General features: G+C 50.4%; 1 protein-coding gene across 1 annotated transcript; it reads left to right on the forward strand.

The window, feature by feature from the left end:
- Positions 1-13832: 13832 nt before the first annotated feature.
- On the forward strand, positions 13833-24860 carry LOC311192167 (microsomal triglyceride transfer protein-like; the record flags this gene model as incomplete). The annotated part of the gene is made up of 18 exons (XM_084264591.1): positions 13833-13899; positions 15010-15191; positions 15393-15536; positions 16001-16108; positions 16527-16634; positions 18165-18304; positions 18490-18643; positions 19193-19350; positions 19944-20109; positions 20577-20684; positions 20802-21014; positions 21148-21365; positions 21985-22082; positions 23003-23124; positions 23301-23528; positions 23819-23943; positions 24264-24434; positions 24716-24860. 18 exons carry the CDS (start codon positions 13833-13835, stop codon positions 24858-24860), a joined length of 2655 nt encoding a protein of 884 aa, XP_084120717.1.
- Positions 24861-25163: the final 303 nt, after the last annotated feature.

The following is a 25163-nucleotide window of genomic DNA, read 5'->3' on the forward strand; positions in this document are numbered from 1 at the left end:
TGGTTTGGAAAAGGGGCTGGAGAGAAGGGGGGAAAACGCCACGAGAGTCCTGGTTCTACACTGTGCTGTGACCATCCCCACTGGCAGGGCTGTTAGCGTTGCACTACATGCATGGGTATTACAGGTGACTTATAAATAGTGCAAAACAGCGTCACTGAGAGCAGTCCAGCTGGACTAATCAGTTGAAGGGCTGATGCCAGAAGTCAAGTTTGAAAAAAGTGCTTTTTTCTTATTCCCCAAAGCAGGGGAAAGAGGGGATTATAACAGCTTTCTGAACAGAACAAACCCCTCTTTCTTCTCAGCCCCAGCTCTGCTAGCTGGCTCCCGCAAGCCGGCAGCCTCCAGTTGGCCAGGGGGAACAAAAGCAGCTGTGATGGAGCAGGGACTCTGGGTTCGGGTGTCAGCAGCACCCTGGTGGGACACCCACACAACCAGAGGGGAAGGCAGAATATATTTTGGGTGAGGATTTTAAAGGGACATTCATTCTCGAAGCAGAGCTGTTACCACTTCACCTGTTCCAAACCCTGCTCTGCTTAGACCTGACCTTCACTTCAGGACTGCATGGGCTGACCTGAGACAGGGAGAAGTAACAGGATTTAATGTTGATTTAAGGTTCTTCATCTGCATTCCGTCAGAGGGCTTCTTTCAGAAACCAAATTGCTTTATCTCTGATCCCATAGAACTTAAGATCAGTCACATTTGCCACTCACAAGCAGCTCAGTGTTGCCTACCTAAGCACATCGCCAGCACCACATTAAGAAACAAATCAATAGGCAAGTCATTAGCAAACCTCCAGCTGTGATTATCAGACCTAAGGAAGGTGCAATAAGCTCCTGCAAGAAACATTGCTCCCCACGCTTCAGCAACAGGCAGGAATTACAATCCCTGCTCCAACCAGCCATGGCTCGTAGCAGATAGAACAGATCATGACACACACATTTCATCTCACCCCAGACTCAGTTCCTTCCCACACATTCCCTGCTGACTGAGTAAAGACTGCAGTCTGTGGCATTGGGAAGCCAGTAGCAGCTACTACTGGAGCCCCAAAGGTTCATCCACCTGTGCACTGCCGTCAGGAATGCAGCTGAAGAACCCAGTACTGCTGGACAGTGTGCTATCAGAGGACATGAAGGTCCCATGAGGACCTGAAGTTCACAGCCATACAGCAGGAGCGTGGGGCTGCTGTTCTGTTTGATTTCAAGATGACACCCTTCTGAAGTACAAAAGTGGGGTCAATAAAATTGAAGTCACACACATTGGCTGCTGATGCCATTTTAGCTGAGGCTTAAGAAAGGATAGAAATAGTCCACCGACTGGTTTCACTTGCCTGTTTGGAGGATGGGAGAGACCTAAGTAGGAGATACCATCCCTTCTGGCTTCTCTCACCCTAAGTCAAAGAGGTGCAATACCACACTGAACATCCCCAAGTGTCCCTAGCTAGTATGGAGCAGACACAGGCTTTAAGTAGCTTGTCAGGCAAGCAGGTAATCTCAAAAACCTGGTGATATAGTTCATCAAATCATTTTAGGAAAAGAATCTGATGACTATTTAGTAAGAGAAAGTAGAAACAACACCACTCAGAAATTTGGGGTTCCCCACAAGTCATTTGTGAGGATCAAGACCCACACGTCCATCCAAACATCCATGATACTAACACACCCCAAATTGCACTTCTGTCATTTGTTCTGTTTTGTTAGTGTGGTGCTGTACAAGTCTCAGCAGAGCAGAGAACACGGAAATTTGATGGCAAAGAGGACCATGTTCCTCCCCCCTTCCCCACTGCTCACACCAGGCAGATGTCCCCAAGCCTACGCAAGCAGAGATAGATGCTCAACCCATCACAGAGGATCCCAATTCACACCCCCCTTCATCAGCTTTTACTACCAGACATAGACCAAAAGGGCAATGGATTTCAGCACAGCCTGCTCTGATCCCTGTTACACAGGACACTCGTACATCCAGCCTGACTGCTCCATGAAAGTATACTTATTTAGACCTTTGTCAACAGGAGCTTCCTTCCCCCAGCTCACCCTGAAGACCTACAGAGGCAGGTCTGATTGTGGACAGATGCTCTCAGCCCCAACTTAGTCAAAGTTTACAGTGCATAAACACATAAATACACCTTTGAGGGATGAGGACCAGAAGAAAACTCATACCAGCAGGAGGAACAGACTTCTGACCAGCAAGGGAAACATGCACTCAATGCAATGGAAGCCTAACATGGTTTTACACTAAAGGCATTATACGTGGTTAACCTAGAATTGTCCAGTCAATGTATTTGATCTCATCTGGTTAGAGAGCAAGAATGGTAACTGTTTACTGTACTTTTTTGTCCTGTATCTTCATTGATGCAACCCTATATTGTGCACATCTGGGCTTAGTTCCTGAAACAGCTGTACCATATTCCTGCTTTGCCAGCAGCACAGGTTCTCATCTTGCAGAAGATAACACTGGAATTGATGGAATTAGAGAGAATCCCATTTCTTTTCTGGCTTCCACGTCGTTCAGGACAGAAGCTACTCAGAGTGCAGTAGCATAAGGGCCTGGAAATAAATATTTGCCTTGTACATTTTGTGTGTATATTAAGGAGAAAGCACAAAGCTCCAGTGTTACATAAACTCTGCAGAAGTTAAAGAACACGGTGTAAAACATTTGCCCCCTGGAAGCTTAGGAAATTGCTTGGCTCAACAGCCACAGCACAAGAACAGCAGATAAAAAAGCAGCAGTTCTCTGCAAGAAACACAGACACAGGGGACTTCCCTCCTCCCCACCCCTGCTGGCTTCCTGCCCAGTTTTACAGCCCCACATGTAGCTCCCCAAAATAAGTTTCTGTTGCTTTTCCAAAAAAGAAAGAGAAGCCTGTCAAGTACAGAGCAGTTAGTGTTAGACACCATCTCCCACGAGCTGAACACAGGAAGGGTTCAGCTCCTCAAATAACCAAGCTGCTGACTGCAGCATCTACCTTCTCTATTCTAGCACCCCCAGACCAGACACTTGTGACTGTGCTTAAGGCAAAGGCACTTGAGGCTTTTCTTTCCTCAAAGGACACATCCTGCCCCAGACAAGCACCTCTTCTGTGGGTGCTAAGGGTCACTGGGGAAGTGGCACACCATGGTCCTGCCCTACCCCTTCCTCCTGTCACCGTTCTGGACTTTGCCCCATCCTGGTGTCATGTCAGCTTTCATATCTCTGATCTCTCCAGGTCTGACAATTAGCCTGTCCTGATCTTACCCTCAAGTTTCATCTCCACTGCCCCAAGAAAACCTCTACATATGTACTGAGGGGTACCAACAAAAATTAAAGGTCACACTGCTACTGGGAAGCAAGCCCTAGCACTCCAACACACTTTGGCACCACATTACCACCCTCTCCCTATTGATGATGCTCTGGGTGCAGGACTGGACTTACCTGCACAGCTGCAAGAGTTTGGAGGTCCAGGTTTGGAAGTCTGTGGGACCCCTTGCAGCGCTACAGCCCAAAACAGCTCAGGGAATCACTGTAACACATCCTTGTTTAATCACACGGCACAAGCTACATGCAGAAGACCATCTGACAAGATTTGGGGTAGATCCTGCTGACTTGTGCACAAGCACTTCAACAAGTGTCTTGCAAAATCCTGCTGCATGCCACATCCTGCTGCATGCTGACTTCAGTCAGTCATCCAAGTCACCTACTAGCATCACCCTAGAAAGTTTTGAGTTGTTCGTGGGTTTGGTTTTTTTAAACATGACATCAGGTGATGCTCTCAGGGGTTGCAAACCAGACAAATCAAGATGACAATTGCCAGTGCAATGGCACTTTACCAGTGCAATGGACTGAGTTAGCCCAATAAATGTTAAAATACTCTGATACAAACATCTCACCGCTCCATTTGTAGAATAAGTTCAGGCTAAGGAGCAACACAAGCTATTACCAAATAATAAGACAACAACCAAAACAGCTTCCAACAGCTTCCCAGCTCTTTTAATCCAGAGAAAATCCTGCTTGCCAAGGACTAGGTAGAGGCACTGCTCCCTGCCAGAGGCACCTTTCCAACTGGGTTTGGATTAGCGCAACAAGTTCCTCACAGTCCTGGCTTCAGAGCAGCTGTAGTAGCAGTTGCAACTTTGACTTGCTGTTTCAGTGTCACAACTGGTTTCCCCACTGGTTTCTTCAGAGTTACTTGCCAGTGACAGACTTTCCAGCTTCCCTCAGGAAGCAGGGGAGAGGAAAGCAACCACCTCTTCCTTCAACACGGAGACCCCAGCATTTTGCCAGGCAAGTGGGCAGAAATTAAGAGCCATGCTTTTTACCAAACAGGGCCAAAATTCCCTCAGATGTCAGGCACCTGCTGCCAAAGAATTTCCATAGCTGTTTCTTTGCTTGCACACGCTGATACCAAACATATTCGGTAACAGAGAAATAAAACATTGACTACCCCATATGGTGCAGCAAATTGAGCCTCAGCATGGTGAGACACACACACACACACACCCACACACACACACCCCCACACACACCCAAAAAAAAAGCTGACTGCGAGATGGGTACCTAGAAATCAGTTAACAGCCCCATCTCAGAAAACTCCATCATCCCCTAGTCACAAATACTGGTTTATTACTTCTGAGCATCCCAAGGGACCTGTTCCTTTAACACAGCCACAGCTGCAACCACTGTATTTGGTGCATAGACATGTCTTAGTGCTTATGGTTCCCTTCCAAAGCCTAATGGCAGCAAATTGCTCTCAACAGCCCCATGGTGGGAACTAGCCTGAGAAGACTAAGTAATGGCTCCTTGCTCTCTGTGCGGCACCGCAATCACAGCCTGGATTTACCCTGCTCTGGTCAAGTGCCTGAGCACTTGGATCAGCAGCAGGATCTTCCTGACCATGAATGGGCTGTGTTGCCTTCAGAGGTGTGCTTTGCTCTCCCTAGCTCAAAGGTGACCAAGCCGCTGAAAGAAAACCAGAACAAGCCTTTAAAATTTAAGCCCCCGACGCAAGGGAGGAGGAACCCCTGCCCACATCACAGCTTACAGCTCTGCCAGAGGCATCTGGGGACTCCGAACCCAGATGTGCTCTGCAGTGGAGGATGCAAAGCTGAAATCCCACCTCTGCATCGCTCCACAATCCTTTAAGAGGTTCCTACTGTCTGATAAGCCACAACCTCATGATTACAGTAAATCCCCACGGGCTCCTGTCTGAAAAACCCATGTCCTTGTGGTTCCTCTGCATTAGCTCCATCTCACCTCCAACAGTCCCTAGGCAAGGGTGCCCAACGTGGTAGACAACTCCAGTCCTTGCCAGACCCCCAGTGCAATACAAAGGCATGTCAAGATCTACCACAGCACTGTTTCCATACCAGTCCTGATGCTTCTTTAGTCATTCAGAGACGCTTTTGCGCCTCTTGCCACACCATAGCAGGTGTATGATTCAAATCACAGCTCAAACATCTGAGAGATTTACCACCTGGTGTAGTAACTACAACGCAGTTTTAGGAGGTGGCAAGACTTCAGCTGCGAAACAGTGAATATCCAATTCTGGAGGAGCATCATCTGGACTGAAGGACCGCCTTCCCCCCCCCCCCCCCCGCCCCGAAGGAAAGTGTCTCTCCTTCTTTTGACCATAGAGGGAGCTGAGTCTCCAGCATTAACCTCTTGAAAAAAAAAAAAAAAAAAGTCAAACATGCTTCAAGTCCCAATACACAGCCCAGAAATTACACTGGTCCCACACCCCAGCACCGTGCCCAGACCTCACATGTAGAGGAAGAGGGAAGGACAGATTAAATAATTAACACCTCAGGATACTGTTTCCCCACCCCCCCACCCCACCCCCCAAAAAAAAAAAAAACCAACCACAGAGATCACGGAGGGGGGAAAAACTCCTTCCTTAGATATGATTGATTGCTCCTCGCTGGCACAAGAAGAAAAGGAAACCAGCACATCTCCCATCGTTCCGCTGGGGCTGTGTCAGACACCATCGCTCCTGCGTTTCAGATGAATGATACATTGCTTTTAAGAAGTGACTTTTATGTCAGCAAGCATGTTATTATTGATTAATTTCACACTGGAAAAGGAACCTTCATGCCCTATTGTTCTTTAAATCACCCAGAGAGTTTAGAGATTGCTGTCTAACAACATCCCAAGCCTTATCTACCTCGTCAATCTTATCAACCCCTTGTTACACTTTTATAATTAAGCTAACATGCAGCAAGCTCTGGCCCAACTCCTCCCAACTCTTCCAGGGAGAGAAACAAGATTCTTGAGCTGCTGAGCATCATTTTAATTCAAAGCAAGTCCTGGCTTCCTCAGAGCCCCATCCAATGGCAGAGCGCAGCAGTGGTTTAACAGGCAAGATACAAGTGTCAGAGCCAGCAAAGCCTCTGTGACTTCCTCATATCTGAAGAACATCAGCTTAAACACCAATTAAAGAGCGAGACACAAACACCCCCTGGACCACCCATGACTTCATGCTCTGTCTTCATTATGCAACATGGTGATGCTTTCAGTGGCAGCAGAGATGAGGAGCCACTGAAAGGTGACCCCAGCACCAGCTTCTCTGGCTCTGTGGAGCCTACTCTTGTATCTGGCCAGTTTCGATTACACTGATATATAGGGTATCTTGCTTTCAACATTGGGACTTTCAGAGTAATCAAGCAGTTACATCCCAGCATGTAAACAAAGGCATCACTGATGATACCACATATGTTGAAAAATTAATGACCAAGGAGGACTTAGATGTACACCAACACAAAGCTTTTCATGTCCTCTGGATACTCTGATTTCTGCAAGGCACACACCAGCATCCTCTCTCCTCATTAAGTCTTGGACACTAGATGCTATGAAAAAAAAGTTCCCAGCATTTGAAGGAAGGCATCCACTGAGAAGAAGAGCTCCTGGGAGCTCTGACTCAACAGCAATCTGCTCCCCCAGCATTGAGCAGATTAAGAAGTGACCACCAGAGATGGAAAGGCATGTGATATTCTAAAGAGTTTCTAAAACACATTACTGTGCCATCAAAAATACACAGTTTCTCTCCAGCAGAACAAGGCTCCTGACTTTCTGACAGCCGGATCACTTCAAGGGACCCCAGTTCAGGAGGCCATCTAATGACAAGAACAAAGCATGTGAATGAAGAAGCCACTAAAATTGAACAGCAACAGCAGGATTATGAGGTTTCCTACAGTGTTTCTCTCAAGACACTGTTAAAAAGTTCATGTTGTATGTATGATTTATTTTTTTAGAGATTTAAACATCAATTACTGTGTCAGTGATGCTCTCTCCTGTTCTCTTAGATTCCTGGAACACCTCGAAAAATCCTTTTATTTACATTGAATTTAACCAGACCCAATCTGGCTTTGGGCTAGTGATGCTCCACCACCCTACCTGCAACAAGGAAGCTCATATCCCCTCTGCAGTTATGCAACTAGATCCCCAAATATGGAGGACCATCTCTCCCCCCCCCCCCTCCACCCCCCCTCCATTTACCTACAAGAGAAGCTGCTGGACAGAACAACCACGCTCCAAGTGCATCAGTGGGATTTCACCTGCACAGCACCCCAAGCTCAACTCACGCCTTTTCCTCTGCATTGCTGGGTTTAACCCCAAACCAGGCACATTTCTTGAGGGGGGCTGGACTGGTATTGACCAAAGGTACATGCTGGCCACCTACACCAGGTGAAGAGCTTCTGTCTACACTTCACAGAGCACATCTACCCTAAATGGACCATTTCCCATGGTAACTCAGAGCACCTCAGTTTCACTGAGCACAAGTTACATGAAATGGAATCCCAGAGAAATCCCATTTAATACACCACGTTTATAAACGACTCCAGGCAGCACTTCTTCCCTTCTCTGTAAACGTTGGGCTCTGACCCTTGGAGGAAGGAATTAAAGAAGCGTAGGAAAGATCTTGTTAAGCTGCAGCTTACTAAATCAAGAAGCCAAATCAATAGCATAGGCATAGCCTGGCTTAAAAAACCTAATTTAAAGCTAAATTAAAAAGACAGTCCCGCTGCCAACTGACAAGATTAGAAAGGTTTCCCAAGCAATTGTTGAGATTACAAGCTAACGAACCATGCAGAAAGATGGAGCACAGGATGGGAGACACGGACCTGTATTTGCACTGCTGTTTAACAAATACTGTCACTTCTCAAGGACTCATAGAAAGCATTTTAACCTTAAAAATAAGTTTCCCCAGAAGTTTTTCTTTCCAGCAAGTGCTTTTAAGGAAGACCCTCATTGGGGCCAAAGTCCAAAGCAAGAGCAGAGGGAGATGGAAGGAACCAGGAGCAGGGTGGGCTCCTTGAAGCCAGACTTTCCTGCACAGCTCCCAGGAGGCTGAGATGCAAGAACACCCCAGAGCTTTAACCAGGGAACTGGGCCCTCTGGTTGCCAAGGGTTTATGGGGAAAGAGCAGGGGTCTGGAGGACAGGCCCTGCCAGGAGGGAGAGGAAAGAAATAGGTCCTCAGCCAAGACATCTTCAAAATTCCACTAAAAGGAAAAAAAGAAACAACTTCCCACACCAACAGGAACTGGGATTAGAAGCAATAAGGTAAAAATGCCACAAGAGGAGACGTGTACAGCTAGAAAGCTCTGGAATAAATTCACTATAGAAACTGAGAAATCTCTATCAGCAGAGGCTTGTTACCATGATGAATGGACACCTGACCTCTTTGTAAAGCCAGCCACAGGGAATCAGGGCCAGGCAACATCTTTAAGTCAATCCCAGCCCTATTTCCCTGCAATCACACAGAATATATTTAGGCATTAACACAGCACAGTCTTTTCTTTAGCTCACCAGACCTCAGGAGGCCTCAGAGACACAAACCCAACTCCTACCACTGGACCATGCCCAGACTCTCCCCCCAGCCCCATCTACTGGGTTCCCCACCCCAAGATATGGCTATGGAGAGCTCATAAGGGGCCAAGCCCAGGGGTCACTTCACAGCCCATCTCAGGCAGTGGAAGGGAGGAACAAGGAAGACAAAAGGGAGTCAGACTTCCCTGTTGCCCTGAGAAACACAGCTTAGCAACCTCCACACAATAAAGCACAAAGCCCACAGAGGGTGCCTTGCAAAATGGGGGGTCACAAGCCTCTCCGCAGGGCTGCCCAGAGATCCTCTTTAGAGATACCTTATAACAGATCCCTCACCGATGTTAACTGCTCTCCTCCACCCAGGGAGCACAAGCTAAGTGCTGTTTTGTGGGAAGCAATCACCTAAAAAAGGGGAAAAAAAAACCCCAGTCTGGGAAACGAACACTTCTGGCTGCCAGACCCGACTTGGGGGAGCTACCTTAAAGAGGGCTGGTCCCAGAGCAGAGCTGTGTAAGAAAGAGACCTAACCAAACGCCACATTCACAAACAAAGCCCAATATTTACTCTTGCTACTGGAGCTTTTTTCACTTGTTTTTGAATCAGGTTTGGTTTTTAAGCAGGTAACAGCAGCACCAGACAGATGCTTTCCTGCTCACAGGGCAGGTAATAGGCTGCTTTACAGGAACATTTATCATCTCTTAAGTTTGTGTAGTAGAAAAAAGCCACAGGATTAATCCAACCTAAATCAGAGACCTCTGCGAGGGGAAGCAGGAGGAAGAGAAAGATGCTTTAAGAATGAGAACAGCTCCTTGGAGGATCCATGGGCAATACAACTGTATAAGACAGTATAGCAGCACCCTCACTGGCAGGGTCTGCCTGGAAGCATCTGAGGCTTTTCTACAGAAAAGGCTCCATCAGCTCTCCCAATGCCACAGGAACACAAAGCAGCTGTGGGAGAGGCAGGCACAAGGGCAAACACCAAGGCCATAACACAAGCTGAAACACTCACTTAGGTTGAAGGCTGAGCTTAAATATGCTCCTGGGCTCATGGGTGTGTGTGGGGGGCCCAGGTGAGGCTCCTTGGGGCCATAAGGGCTCATTAGTGCCTTCATCTTTACACTGGGCACACTTGGCCCCTGCTTCTCACCACCCAGCAGATGCTGCAGGAGGGCTCTCTGTGTTAAAGCCTGGCTTTTTAGCTCAGGATTTAGAGAAGCACCAAGGAAGCACCCCTGGGGCACACCTGAGTGAGTGTTTAGAAAATGTTGTGTGGCTGTATTTAGTCTCCAGTTATTCTAATAAAGTGCTACGTGCTTTTAGAACGTTGTAATCTGGTTCTGAGAGGCTGTAGGAGACACTCCTTTGAGCTTTCTCCATTATCTCTGTGATTTCCTATGTGAAGGAGTTGACTCCAAGCTGGAGGTAAAGGGCACACAGTCCTAGCTTAGAGGGGCAATCTCTCTGAGGAGAAATGGGCGGTCCAGGTTCTCCACCTGATGCTCAAGAACTGGCCTTTGTAGGATGGCAGCTCAGCTGCTGCACGAGCAAGCAACTCATCAGTGGTCACTGCTCATCACTGCTTGGGGGACCTGCTGCAGGATGTCCTGGTTAGCGTGTCCCCTGGGGAGGATGACTCGTCCCTGGCTATGGAGGTGCAGCCTGCATCCTTGGCCTTTTGCTTTTGCTCTTTCCCACTGAGTCACCCTGTGAAAATCTACTCCCCAGGGGAACGTTACGCGCTCTTCTTTACCTTCTGCTTCTCCCTCTGGGCTATCTGCATGCTTTACCAGCAGGTTTGGTTGGGTTTCTTTTTCCCTACTTGCTTCCAAGTCCTTCCTAAAAACTCCTGAGTAATAAGAGACTGGAGTGGGTGTGTAACTATACAGGAAAGAAAGGGGAAAGGAACAGAGCCCTTGGGGAACCTTCCCTTTCACCCTCCCATGCGCCCCAGGGTGATCAGATACTGGAAACAGAGCTGGAAACCCCACAGCTAGCCAGGAGCTGTGCTGGGGAAACACTGAGGTGGTCCAGCGACCTGCCTGGTTCAGAACCCAGTACAGTAGCCTCTAAACCTTGATACTGGCCCCTGGGACTGGTGTCCCCACCCTGGGTAAGGAGTGTTTGGGTCTCATTATTTCTGCTAGATGTTTATTGGTGAGAATCTGCACCCACATATCCCCCTGAAGGCACCTGCGGGTTGGGTCGATGAGCTTTGATGCAACACTCCCCATTGCCCTCCCCATCCTGCTTTCACCAGGGCGAGTTCGGCTGCCGGGCGAGATGACCTCCCTTTGCCAAAGTCCACCCTGACGTCACACTCAGGTGGTGAGGTCCCCACATGCCTCTCTGACCCTGGGGCACAGTGACCTGGTGATGCTGACCCACTCTGCTCCTCTCTCTTGCCAACGGGTTTGGGAGGCAGGTCCTGTAGCCAGACTCCCCCACAGCGATTAGGCAGGTTGGGTACCAGGGGTGGGATGGGGAAGGCAGGGGGGCTTAGCATCCCCATTCTGTCCACAAAGCTTGTTACTGAGCCATTTCCAAGAGAATTAGACAGCAGCAGAGCATCCAAAGATGACTGTGAAAGGACAGAGAGGTGCTGTTGACCAGGCTATGTTCATTTATTAGAAGAGGTTTGCCACCGAGGGGGCTGAGCCTGGGTGGCAACGGGAGAGATCCCGTTTCCCTTGGGTGATGCTGGAGGAGCACCTGGGATTTCAGCAGTGCCGCTTTTTTAACACCATCCATTCCTGCATGAGGCAGGCATGAGGCATCCATGGATGGTTTTAAAAAGGTTTCATAAGGTATCTATCTCCCCAAGACCGCAAAAGCCCTGGGGTGGGGTTTGGGAAGAGTGCTTAGCAAACCGGAGGCCGTGTAAAAAGTTGGTTAAATCGAAGGGAGTGGAAATGAGAAGTGAAGGTCCAGAAGAGAGGATCAGCTTGGGACGCTGTTATCAAAGCTTTTAACGCAAGGGTGGAAACGTGCTTCCTTCCAGCTCCGTTCTGCCACCTTCTTACTGAAAAGGGCATCATACTGGAGTTGCTGGAGATACCAACCTCCAGCCTGAGCTGCAGGCTGTGAGGGCAGAGACCAGGGAACACCAGGGAGGAGGAAGGACCAGTGTCTGGGAAGAGACACGTCAAGAGGGTGCTGGTGAAGGTAATCTTGCACAAATGCTTTGATTTCCCCTTCTTTTGGTTCAGCTGCAGGATGGATTCAAGGCTCAGTGATCCTGTCCCTTGAGCAGAGAGAGGAGAGGGGGATTTGTGTCACTTCCCATGCAAATCTCAAGCAGGACCTCATCAGCTCATCGCCAGCAGCACAGGCAGTAGATACACTCCCTTCCTCAGGACCGCCAGGAAAACCCTGCTGAGGGACTACCACAGAGTTTCACCTCTCTGACATCCCAGCAGGGACAACTGGGCAGTCAAGAGATGCCCACGGGAAAGCAGGGTGCAGCTTATCAGCTTCCCACACCCCCGTCCTGGAAGGACTCAGCAGCCGAGTCTAAACAGGCAAACCTGCCAAAGTCCAGTTCCAGCCCAGGACCTCCTTATCAGCAGAGTCTTCTTCAAACAGCTAGTGCTGTTTGCCTTTTCTCCCCAGGTAGCACATTTAGCTGCACCTGGCAAACACCCTGGGACCTTTTTGGGGGGCCTAGACCCTCAACAGCCAAACCTTTCTCAAAGATTTCATTCCCACCCTCCACCCAGCTAAAGCTTTCCACGTTCAGCAAGACTTCCACCCATCCTTAGGGTGCTATGGTCTCCCCAGGCACACCGTCAGAGCAGAAGTCCCCCAGGCCCATGCATCTAGGGGGACGAGCTGATACAGGCAGACACTCCCAATGGCGTCACACGCTTCCGCGTGCATCTTGAGCAGCCGAGTCAAGGGTGGACCTGATGGCCACCACTCAAAGGAAACCAGGGAATGACAAGCCAACAGATCAGGAGGTAATAAAGAGGAGAAACGGCTTCAATCTAAACATGGGATATCTGTCCACAAAGACCACCAGAAGACCAAGTGGAGACAACCATGTATGGGAAAGCTGTAGCTGGGTCATTCACAGCTGGGTCTGCCTTGCTTTTTGGGTCACAGCAGCAGCCCAAAAGCCCAACGGTGATGCAAGGCTGTAAGAAAAAACTTTAACACCAAATCCATTTGGTTTTGGTCCCGCCACAGTATGTGGATTGCTTCTGTAATGACCTTACCATGAGAAGGGTGCAATGTGCCCCACTGTCTCCCACTTGCCCACTCTTTGTGGCAAAAAAGACACCACAAGACCCTAAGCCACCCCATTGCCACCTCAGGGGGAAGCGGAATTTGGCCCCTTGCTGTCTGCAGCTCGATTAAACTCAGCAATCTGAAAGCTCTTGCATGGAAAAACCAAAAGAAAACAAAATAAGTGCATGGTTGGCAGGCTGCACGGGGCACAACCCACCTTCCACACTGCTTTTGGGGGGGGGGGGGGGTACCAGTGCTCACAGCCCGCACGAGCAGGCTCTCTCTGTCCCCCTCCAGTCTGTCCCTTTAAGTAACCTGAGCCGCCGAGCTGCAAGTCCCAACCTCTGACTGCAAGGGGGGAAAAGCAGGGGTTTACCCCCTTCCTCCATGTCTGTATTTAATTATTTAATTTCTTTTAAAAGCAATAAATTCTTCATTTCTTCCCCTTTCCCTTCTGGCAGGAAGAGATGGTTCACCGAGGGGTGGAGCAGCTTTACCAGCATCCCCCTCCCATACCAAGGGAAATTTCTCCACTCCAGCGATGCTTCCAGCAGCGTTGGGTTTTTTCCCTTCTTTTTTTCTTTTTTGAGTTTTTCCTCCCCTCCTGCCTGTATTTTGCAAACCACAGCTGATTTCCAAACCTTCCCTGGCTGCTGGGGGTTGGTGTGAGGGATTAATTATTTGCTTTTCCTTGGGTGGGTAAGGCGGGGATAGGGAGAAGGTCGGGGCCCCATCGCCTGACGCTGCAGATCTCGCCCACTTTTGTTGTACAGCCCCACCCCCACCCCCCTTCCTTCCCAGTCTCCCACCATGAATCCACAGGCGGTTTCAGGATACATTTCCCTGCTTTGCTTTTCCTTCGTGAGCGCAGCCAAAGGTAAGAGATTTTTGGGGTGCTTTAGGGTCTGGGTACAAGACAGGGTCCGGATACTGCAGGACGCAGGATCCTCATCCCGGGGTTTTCTGTGATACAAGATGAGGTCAGAGAGGGAAGAGTTATTGCCACAACAGCTGCAAAGAGTCTGAGCATCCCCTGAGGCAAGGAATTTTTTCAGGATAGTGGAAATCCTCCCTGAGGGGGTGAGGAAAACAGGAGAGCTGGAGCTTTTTTAAACCACACACAGTGCAGAAGTCTAGATACTCTTTGGCCTGAGTGATGGAGGGAAGCCCCAGGGAGCGAGCTGGCTTTCTGATGATTTATTTAGCATTGTGACAAAAGTAGCAAAACTTGTAAAACCTTTTTGAAGCCCAAACGAATGTATCAGACTTGCAGGAGAATTTCATGTGACTTCAGAAAAGAGAGTAGACTGGTTATAGCACAGCAAAGGCAAACACCCACCCCCCTTTATATATAAAGAAGAGAAGGGACTCCAAATAATACTAGGTAAATAGAATTAAAGCAAAGAGGTGTTTTGATCTAAAACTGCCCCACTGACTTCATTTTGCCCTATCCCAAAGTCCAGGATTTAATTAGGAGTGAGCAGCTCCGATGGGAAACACACAATATGAAGAATGTGGCCACCTTCTCCCCAGAATAAAAACACTACCACTGCCCCAGTTAAAGCACAATGCTGAAATAAAGCCTTCAAGACGTTCCTCCTGCCTGTGGGTACACTCAGGAAGCTTTACTTCAGGGTTAAAGAGTGTTTCTCAGACACTTTCCAGGGGTCCCCAAGCAGACCTCTCACTCAGGCCATCATTATTCCTAAGGCAGGGCTGGAAATGCAAGCAGTAATCAGCTGTCACCCCAATATCCAAATTGCTGCCGCAAATGATTTCCCATGAAAACCTCCCCGTGCCCTCCCCAAAATGTGTCAGCTATACCCACTGCCCAGCCTTAAAGTGACCCTTCCAGGAGGCAAAGTGATGTGGGTCACAAGCATCCCCAAGAGTCTAGGTCCTCTCTAGGATGGGGGATGCTGGCTGCGGCGAGCAGAAGGATGGAGGTATGTGACCGTGTACCTTCACCCTCCGCACCTTTCCTCAGGGGACTCGCAGCCACTGTCTTTCCAGCCCGGGACCCTGTACCAGTACCACTATTCCCTGGATGTCCAGCTGGACCACATGCCCACAGCATCCCCACAGGGAACACAGCTGCGGGCTGAGGCATTGGTCCAGCTGCACCAGCTCTGGAGGGACCAAGGCAGGGAAGAGCTGCTCCAGGTGCAGGTACGTGATGTAGGAAAGCCCTTGCAGCGGGTTACTCCTCCCAGGAGCAGGGATTCTGTCTTTAGCCCCTTACCTTTCCAGCCCCAGACATCTGAAAAACAACCTCTCGGACCAGGATGCTGTTGCTTGCGGGCACGATGCACAGCATCTCTACCACAGGCACGCTTGGGCACTGCTTTCTGCCATCTCCTCCTGTTGTAGATCCGTGACCTGAAAGCCCAACACAAGCCAGGAGAGGAAAGGAGCCCAGGCAGCACTGGAGGTCCCTGGGCAGAGATTGCCCTGAGCCAGGAGGCACAGGCAGAGCTCCAGCAGCCAGTGTTCATCTCCTGGAGCAGCGGAAAGGTCAGTTGGACATCTCCTGGGATTGCCTATGCCCTCCTATCTGCATCCCAAATTTTTCCAGTTATAAATCCCATAAAAACCCTGCTCCACCTCTGATTTCATAGCACAAGGGTAGCAGCATGATCCTAAAAGCAGCCCTTTCCTCTGAAGGGGCAGCAGACTCAGCCAGAGCTGCAGCATCCCATGCAAAAAGGACCTCAGTCCTATCTGTGGGAAGTGAGCGTCTTAAAGGCCTTGTCTAAGGCTTGGGAAAACCATTGCAGGGGAGAGGAGGTAGAGAAATTTTTCAGCCATGCCCATGGTCTGTTGAGGGATTCTGTCCTCCTAGCAAAAAAAATCTTTGGGTATCTACAGGGTATTGCTTAGGTTGTGGGAGAGATGCCCTTCAGCAGGGAAGGCAGCAGAGAGCCCATAGGGCCACCAGAGCCACCCCCACAGTCAGGCATAACCTCTTGTCATCCCAGGTGAAAGCCTTCTATGGAAATGAAGCAGAAAGCATCCTGATCTCAAATCTGAAGCGAGGTGTCATCAGTCTCCTCCAGCTCCAGCCCAACACCGGCACCACAGTGGAGGTAGGTGCAGAGCCAGATCCTGCCCAAAAGCCAGGGACCACGCTGCAGCAGAAGAAGCAGCCCTGAAGCGCAGCCAGTCCAGGTGCTATAGCAGAGGAGGCAAAATCAACAAGGATTTCTGCAGGGAAATCTCCATCCTGAGCTCCACTGATGCTGGAGTGACCTGTGAACAACAGAAAATAACCCCAAAACTCAGGCACAGAGATGCTGCTGCAGGTGTTCACCTGAATTTGCAAATGGAAGTTTCCTGCCCAGATGGCCTTGGAGCTGTCTAAATCCCCCCCAGATGTGTCCCACTTTCTTGCTTTTTGTTGATTTTTCTGGTTTTTTGTTTGCCCTTTATGTCTGTCCCCTGCACAGACTGTCTTCTCACTGCTCAGAGCCGATCACCCTCACTCATAGCCACTTTGTGTTTCAGGAGGATGTCTCCGGGAGCTGCCAAGTCACATACACCGTGTCCAACCATTCCACCACAAAGACAAAAGATCTCCTCAGCTGCACAAAGCCAAAGTCGGGATTCACCTCTGTAAACAAAGCAAGTCCATTGTTCTCATGGTGGTGGGCTTAATTTAGGTTAAGTACATCAGGGTGGTCCTCAAAATCTTCCTGCAGTTTGGCTTTGAGTCCCACTCCCTGCTGGCTTCAGCCTGGGATGGGACTCAACTCTTAGACCCACACACAGTGGGATGCACCAGCATATCTCAGGAGGAATATATGGTTTCAAGGTGGTTAGGAACAGAAAAAGCCTCTTGGGTTACCCCATCCCCACCCTTGTCATTGCTTCTGACCTGTCAGCTAATAACTGCTTGGGAAGGTGGAGATACAGAGGTGTTTTCAGGACCTCACTGGGTTGGGGATCAGGTTGACAAGGGGACATAACCAAAGACTGCTGCTTGTTTCCTTTCAAGCAGCAGCCTGTGTTCAGCCCTGTGACTGCTGGACTCCATGCAGCTATAGCAGATTCCAATAAGTGGACTGGTGGGTTTTTTAAATACATAAATGCTACTGAGCTCAGTGTAGAAGTGGACATCGCCACACAGAGGTCCCACAGGCTTTGACAGGGGTCACCACACCTGGAGGCCAAACTCTGAGTGTCGGTGTAACAAATGCTCTCTGGGGTATGAATCATGGCAGACTTACCCAAGCAAGCAGCAACCCCTGCCCCGCACGCTTCCAGCTGTGGGGCTGTCCCCAAGCCTGCTGCCCAGGCAGCTCTCCAGACCTTGCCCATACCCTCAGCTGTGACAAAGCCTCTGGATAAAAACCTCTCTCAAAACGGTGCCACTGTTACTGCTGATGGCGTTTGCTGTCAAAACCCACTGCTCACACGTGGTTCAGCTCTTCCCCAAACCTGGATGCTCCGATAACATCTCCCAGCATGACTGGCATTCCCCCTTTGCCAGGGCTGGGAGAGGAGGCAGGGGTGAGGTCTGGAAATAGCGTCATTTCTTCCGGAAGGGAAAGCCAGGTAGTTTCCCCAAGGCCATCACACAGCACCAAAGCTGAGCGTGTTTTGGCACAAGCTCAGAGGAAGCCACAATTGCTTAGCTTTCCCTTTCACCTGGAGAAATTCCTTGCTGATGCTCTTCAGGACAAGGCAGGTCCTAATATTAATGAAGAGCTCATAGGTCTCGCTCTGTGCAGCTGCCTTGGAGCAGCTATGGACCTGAAGGAAGGGTAAGACTTAGGGAGGCATCTCTTCCTAGTTTGCAGTCTCCAGGCATCATCCACACCAGGCAAGAGCATCCCCCACTCCCTCTGCTGCCCTCTTCTCCTATGACACCAGGGTGATGCCTCCTTATAAAGAAAAAGTCCTATGTGGCACCACCAGTCTGTCCCCTATACGGTGGGTCTTCACCTGGTGCTGCCTCCTCCCACATCTGGGGCAAGTTTGGGGGTCTTCTGCTTTTCCTTTCCCAAGTTTCACAAGTGGAGCAGGTGACCCTGTGGACTGGAAAACTCTTTTGCTGCTCATAGAGAGGAGATAAATGTCTCCAGGGAAAAGGGGGAAGAGGAAAAAGATGGCGCTTTTCCTCCTTACTTTTCCTTTTTGAAGATTTTTGGAGTCAAGTGGCAGCCCACCAGCAAAAGCCAATACATGGTGAAAGACAGCCTCCTCCACTCAGTTCTGGCAGAGGAAAGCCACGTGGTGTCTCCAGCCCTGAGGTCTACCTCCAGCATCAAAATCAGCTCAAGGTGAGTGATGTCCCCATACCACTGCCCAAACTGGACAGCCTGGGACAGGATGATCTGTTGGGGGGAACACCAGACACCTTTCCCCCAACATCTCCTTCTCCAAACCTGCACGAGCCCAACCAGCCTCTGAGCCACAGAGATGTAAACAGCAAAATGCTTCCCAATGGCTTCTTCTCCCTCCCCAGGCAGCAGCTCCAGCTACTGTCTCCTCCAATGCCCAGCACGGTTGAGATGGACGGACAAAGCCTTGAGGACGTGTTGGCTGGCACAGAGGGACAGCACCAGCCCCTGGGCATGGCCAGCCTGCCTTTCAGGAGGGTCTGCACCAATTGCCTGTCGGTCAGTGATGCTACCTACCTCCAAAACTCAGGAGAGGGCTGTAGGGTTCGGGGTGAGACCACAGTGGTGCATTTGGAGGGGCTGGTTACCTCTATCAAGGCAGGATGTGGCCCCAGGAGCATGGTGGAGCAGCAGCCTGACTTATTACCTCTCCTAAATAGCATTTAGTCTTGCTACTCATGGTGGAAAGACCCCTCTGTCATTCTCCTGAGGCATAGCTGTGTTTCTTTGATGGGGGAAGCAACTCAGCACATGGCTGGCACTTCCAGATGGTTTAAACTCAGGTCTGAGCTCGGGAAACATTTCCACCACAGGTCAGGTAGTGGAAGGACAGAGGAGGGGTTAACTTCTGCCTCCTCAAGCCCTCTGGGCTTTTCTCCTGGGAAATCTGGGATTGCAATGACTTTCCAGCATGTACCACAAGCTGGGGCATTTGGGCTCCAGCACAAGTCCTCCAAAGTATTTCCTGAAGTATAAACATGATCCCCCCTGATTCTGGATCAGGGGTAGAGGAGACTCTGTTCCACCTAACAACCCTTGTCTTTGTAGCTGAGAACCTACCTGAAGGCTTTTGACAACCAGAGAGTCAAACTGGACACCTCGAAGGCAGCCACCATGCGTCAGTTCCAGATGTTCATCCAGATGCTGCGCAGCACCAAGAAGAGAGATGTTCTGCAGCTGCTGAGGAGAGCACCTGAGGAGATGCTGTGAGGCTCCCAGGAGCTACCCTGCTGAAACCCACTTTCTGTGCATGTAGAGCCCCAGCACATAGGGTCGATCCCAGCCTTGGCATCTGGGGTGGTTTGGTGCTGGTCTCTACACCATAACTCATCTAGCACTTTTCCTTAATACCTGCTTTGTAAAAACACTACATGGCTTTTGCCTTTTTTTTTTTTCCTCTTTTGTTTATTTGTTTGTTTCTTTGCTGGAGTGGAGAGAACAACCCAGCGAGGTTTCCTGCAAATACCACTGGAGGTCTGTCACGTACAGACCATCCACCCACAGCCATAGCATCCATCCCTCATCAGTGCTAGGGCCAGGCTCCTCTCTGCAGTGAAATACCCAGACATGGTTGTGCTCAGAGCAAGAGCCAACCATCTGGTTTTGCTTTTGGGTTGGGGATTTTTTGTTGGTTTGGGGTTTTTTTTAAGCCATGAACTGATGCTTCTGCAAGTTTTAACACAAGAGGACACCGTGAAGGAGGGAAAGAGGGGATGAGGAGCTGGCACAGGGCGCTTTGTTTCTTCTCCAGCTCTATCGGTGGGCCATGCCACTGATGACCTCCCTCTTCTTCCCCCAGCCCCTTCATTGTGGAGGCAGCAGTGGCTGCACAGTCAGCAGCATCCTTGGCAGCGCTCTCAGATTTTCTGGATGTCAGCAAGGAGCCCAAGTCCCTGCTGGAGAAGTTTCTCTATGCAGCAGCTTTCTCTCCCCGGCCATCAGGAGAGCTTCTCCACTTGGTATTAGTAAGTACGGGCATCTCTCTCCACCCCTGAGGGTCCTGGGGCCAGGATGGATCCTCACCCTGTTTCAGCCAGGAGGGAGGAACATGCCTGTTTTCCTGGAAAAGGTGTTTCTGTAGAAATAGATGTCGTCCCCCCCTACTCACACCATTATTTTATCTGCCCTTAACGGGGCACTGGGAGTAGATACTCCCAGGAGGAAAAGCATTCAGCAGGAAGTGCTTTATATCAGTGCATTACAGATAATAAAACCTTAATTAAAAGCCACCGTGGAAAAAACCCAGTCTTTTATCCAACTAAACCACGCATTGCCTCCTTCCAAGCAGGGAAGATTAGTTTTCCCTTACTTTTTCAGTAAATGCTTTGGGATAATAAGTAAAACGTACTCTTCATCCCTCTTCCCTCTCTGACCTCCCCCTGCCCCCTTTTTTTGCTTTCCTACATTGTAATGCCCCTTTCCCTGTGCCTAGGACAAGCTGGATGGGAAGCAGCTGTCCCCCGAGGTCTGGGAGACGGGGATAGTTGTCGTGGGCTCTCTGGTCGGCAAACTGTGCCAGCAGAAGTTATGTGGGCTGCAGGTGGGTCCTCTGCCAACCCTTTTTCAGACACTCCCTTCTTCCCCAGGGATGCCCAAAGTATTACCCATCCCTCCCCTCATCCTCTTTTGCTTCTGCCCACCTGCAAACCCCAAGCAGGAGGTGGAACGTGGGATGGAAACCATCCTTGGAGGGCTAAAAGGAGCCAAAGAGGAGTCCGAGGTGGTCATTTACCTGCTGGCCCTGGGGAATGCAGCACTCCCTGAAACCATCCCCATCCTCCTGGACCACGCCGAGGAGGGTCCCGTCGCCATCACCACCGCAGCCATCTCTGCCCTGCAGCGATTCCCTGCTCAGCACATCTCCAGCGAGGTAGGAATGGAAGCTGCCAAGGCTCTGTGCTCCCCTTCCTGTTCAAAGCCGAGCTGCTGGGGTGCAAAGGGAGCCACCCTACCCAACATCCACCCCCGCGACAGCACCATTTGAATCACCCTCTTGTGTGAAGGTGAAACGAGCCATGAGGAGGATTTTGCATGAGAAGAGGAAAAGCTACGACAAAACATGTCGCTTGGCTGCCGCGGAAATCCTCCTGGAGAGTGAGCCCTTGCCCATGGATGTCATCAACATCCTGCTGGCCACCAATGAGCTGGAGGCAGAGACAGCAACGTTTCTCCTGCTGAAGGTCCAGAGCAGCCTGCGTGCCGACCACCACCACCCAGCAAGGTGGGTCTGGAGGGGCAAATTGCATCTTTTCCCCCCTTCCAGCTCTGCATCACTTCTTCCCTCTTCCCTTGAGCTGTTGCTTTTGACCCCATGTGCCTTAAAAGTGTTGCTAGCATCACTTATCAAAACCCCAGTTCTCACTGGGGCTGCTCAGGCAGATAACACCTAAGCAGCCAAAACCCAGCACCTCAAATCCCAGCATCCCTCCTCATCGTGCCCCACCACAGCAGAGGGCCGGACGCTCATGGCCTCAGCAGAGCCCTCAGGGGCCAAAGCTCTGGCTGGCAGCAGGGCAGCATGCAGTTTGTCCCTGCATTACTCCTCCTATCTGCACAAAACTCACACAGCACTAACACTGTCAGGGTGTTTTCCCCCCAGAGCTGAGCAAAAGCTGCACAAAAATACCTGGCTGGCTTATCCTAACCAACTGGAGGAGAGGGAAATTCCAGGGCAGCCCACATCTGCTCGTTTTCTTGCTTTGCTCACACTTCTCTGAGCAACCAAGATAAACATTTTTGAAGTTTATATTTCCTTTTTTGTCCAGATTTCGGTAGCAACCGCTGACATTTTCCCCTTCTTCCTTCCTGGTGCTGACATACCCTTTCCCTCTTGCTTCCAGGAAGATAACAAAAGACATCCTGAGAGACCCACGGATAAATAATTACAACTTCTTCTCAAAAGCTGGCATCTCCTCCTCATTCTCGGGACCTCTGGCAGGTGACACCACAGAGGACACTCACCCCCTCGTCCTGTCAAAGGGACAGAAAGGCAGATGGGGAAAGGCAGCTTTCACATGAGGCCTTGGCTTTATAGAAACACCCCCAAAATCTCAGGGCAAGGTTTCTGAGCACATCTCCCTCAGCACCAGCTGAAGATGTCTGGTTGCTGTCACCCAGGGTAGATACAGATAGATATATTGGCATAAACACTAACTTCTGCCACCCCTGCAACCACCCAGCTTTCTATAGCAGGAGGGCCAAGCCTCACCATTCTTTTCCAAAACCTTCCTAGCTCCCAAGAGGACCTTCAGACAGAGGGGAGACCAATAGTAGATTGTAGGTGGGAGTCTCTGTACTTTTCCTGATAAGATATTCAGCTCCGTTCCTTGGTTCCTTAGGTATTTTTAATAAGCTCTTGAAAGAGGAGAATCCTTGTACTGAGATTAAAGCAGTCACCCAACTTCAGAGGGACTGAAACAGACAATGATTGCTAAAGGTCTGTTTAAATCCTCACCCCTCACTTCTGCCCCTCTCCAGATTACCTTGGTCTAGCCTTGTAGACAGAGACAAGACAGCTGGAAGAAAAACACCGCTAAGCCCTTTGGTGATGGCGAGGGCAGCAGGAAATGGTGCAGAGCAGCTTTCCCTTCAAATCATTTAGCTTTATCCAATATTTCCTGGCTAACACACGAAGTCTGTGCAGGTCAGTCTCCCTGACCATTGACTGGACAGCCCAGCTGAGCAAAGGCTTGGTGGCACCAGGCACAGGGGACCCATTTGCTGGGACCCCAGCCTTGCACATCCCACCTATGGGCTCTCAAAGGGGTTATGGTTCAGCACCATTCAGCAGCTCATTCACTGAGAGAGATGCACCAGACGCTGCCTGAGGATTCTCACAGGCTTCTCTCTGCCTTCCAGTCACCCAGGACCTGCTTTCCACCTTCAGGCTGGACCTGCTGTTTTTGGAGGGTGGATTCCTGAGGAAGAGCATCTCTGATTTCTCACTGCTCAGCCACAGCCAACAACTTCACGCAGCTCAGGTTTATTGCTGGGAGAGCTTCTGGGGTTGACGAGCGCTCCAATCCAGGGGTTCCCCTGCCCCATCTGCATCCCTAGGGTGTTCGAGCTCACCTCTGCACCCAGCGTGCCCCCAGGGCACGAAACAGACTCTCCAGCTGCTCCATGCAGGTTACACTTCTCCACCGCTGTGTTTTAGGTCACTATTGAAGCACAAGGGATGGAGTCAATGCTGGGAGAAAACATCTTGGAAGGAGAAGAGGAGCCAGAGCTCTCAGCCAGGATGTCCACCGTCTTCTTTGATGTCCAGCTGCGGCCGATTGTCTTTTTCCAGGGATATACAGACTTAATGGCCAAGGTGCTGTTAAGCAGTGGAGAACCCACAAGTGTGCTCAAAGGGAACCTCCTGCTGATGGACCATCACCAGGTACTGGATGGGAGGTGGGTGTGTGACCTGCCTCCATGCCAAATCCTAGTGAATCCCATAGTACAGGCCACTGGATTTTAGGTATGTTGCTCACTGCAGATACGTATCTAAGAACAAGGTGGCACTTCCAGATGTCCCTTGGGGTTGGTAAAACAGCAGAATGGCTGATCCCACCATGGGATATAGGTGGCTCAAGTTCTTCCCATGCAAGCCGAGCTGCGGGGTGGCATCAACTGCTCAGCCAAGAGTGGTGCCCAGTCACAGCAAGGTCTGCCTTCTCCATCTTCCAGGTCATTCCTCTACAGTCTGGTCTCCAAGTGGCCATCAAACTCCAGGGCGGGCTGGGGCTGGACATTTCAGCTGACATGGCCGTGAGCATTTGGGAGCAGGAGCTGAAAACCAGCATCAACGCAAGGTCAGCAGGCAGGAAACTGCTTGGCTCTGGGGACACAGCATACCTTGAATGTGCGGGGGCATAGCACCAAGCACAAGGGATGCTCCACCATAAGCTGGCTTTCCACAGCCCTGTGCTCTCCTCCTGCTGGGTCTAGCCCTTCCTGGTGGACATGCTGGGAAGGAGGGTCTGGTGGGCACTGGTTACACACTCCTTTTCCACAACCAGACCTAAAATTGTGATGCTTATGTGGTTGTTTGGTGCCAGTACACCTGAGCACAGTGCCCAGCTCAGGGCCATTGCTCGGTGACCAGATCCACGTGCTTCCTCCTCTCTTGCAGGGGAAGCCTTGCCATTGATTTCCAGGCAGAACTAGATGCCCCTTTCTTCCAAGCCACCCTGAGAAGTCAGACGGAAGCCGAGACCTCAATCCACTTCGACACCATGCTGAGGTTTTCCAGCACCCCGGTGCTCATGTGCCTGCAGCTGAGAGAGGAGCAGGTCCCATACAGGTAGTCTCTGAACACGACCAGATACTGTAGAAACATCATGATGCGCTTGAGACAAAGGAGGGCTTCTGGGGGAGAGGAGGGGATTAATGGCTGTACACTTACTGAGCAGGGTGGCCCGAAACCTGCAGGGATGGGGGAAGGACATGGCAAGTTCATAATGACACAGGAGCACCATGCCTAGACCATGAGGAGGTGGTCAATATGCTGGTCTGGGTGGAGGATGATGTCGGTCCACCACCATTGCAGTCTCTTGACCATCTCACTATTGCCTTATCCCACAGAGAGATCTTCACAGTTTCCAAGTCTTCTGGGAGCCAGAGCAGCACCACTCGAAAAGGCAGGCAGGGCACCGTGCCTGGGAAGGAGTTTGCCTTGCACCAGGCCAACTCCAAGGTCTGCAACCTCCTGAGGACAGCAGGAGAATAGGGGAGCTGGAGCACTTTGGGACCAGATAACTGCCCGCTCTCCTGCCACACCCCCCAGTCCTCCATGAACTGTCCAGGACTCTGTCCAACTCCTCCACAACCATCAGTTAAACAGAAAAATACTGCAAGAAGGGGATGGGAAGAGATCACAAGAGGAACTGCTGCAGGACAACCAGAGGCACCCCTTGCTTGGGGCTAGAGAAGCCAAACCTGCCTTCCCCAAGCAACCGGCTGAGGTTCCCTCTGCCTGAGCTCTTCCCCTCAATGGGGAAGTGCCAGATTAATTGGAGGTGCTTTCATTTAT

Source organism: Gallinula chloropus (assembly GCF_964237585.1).
Source record: "Gallinula chloropus genome assembly, chromosome: 5".
Taxonomy (NCBI): Eukaryota; Metazoa; Chordata; class Aves; order Gruiformes; family Rallidae; genus Gallinula; species Gallinula chloropus.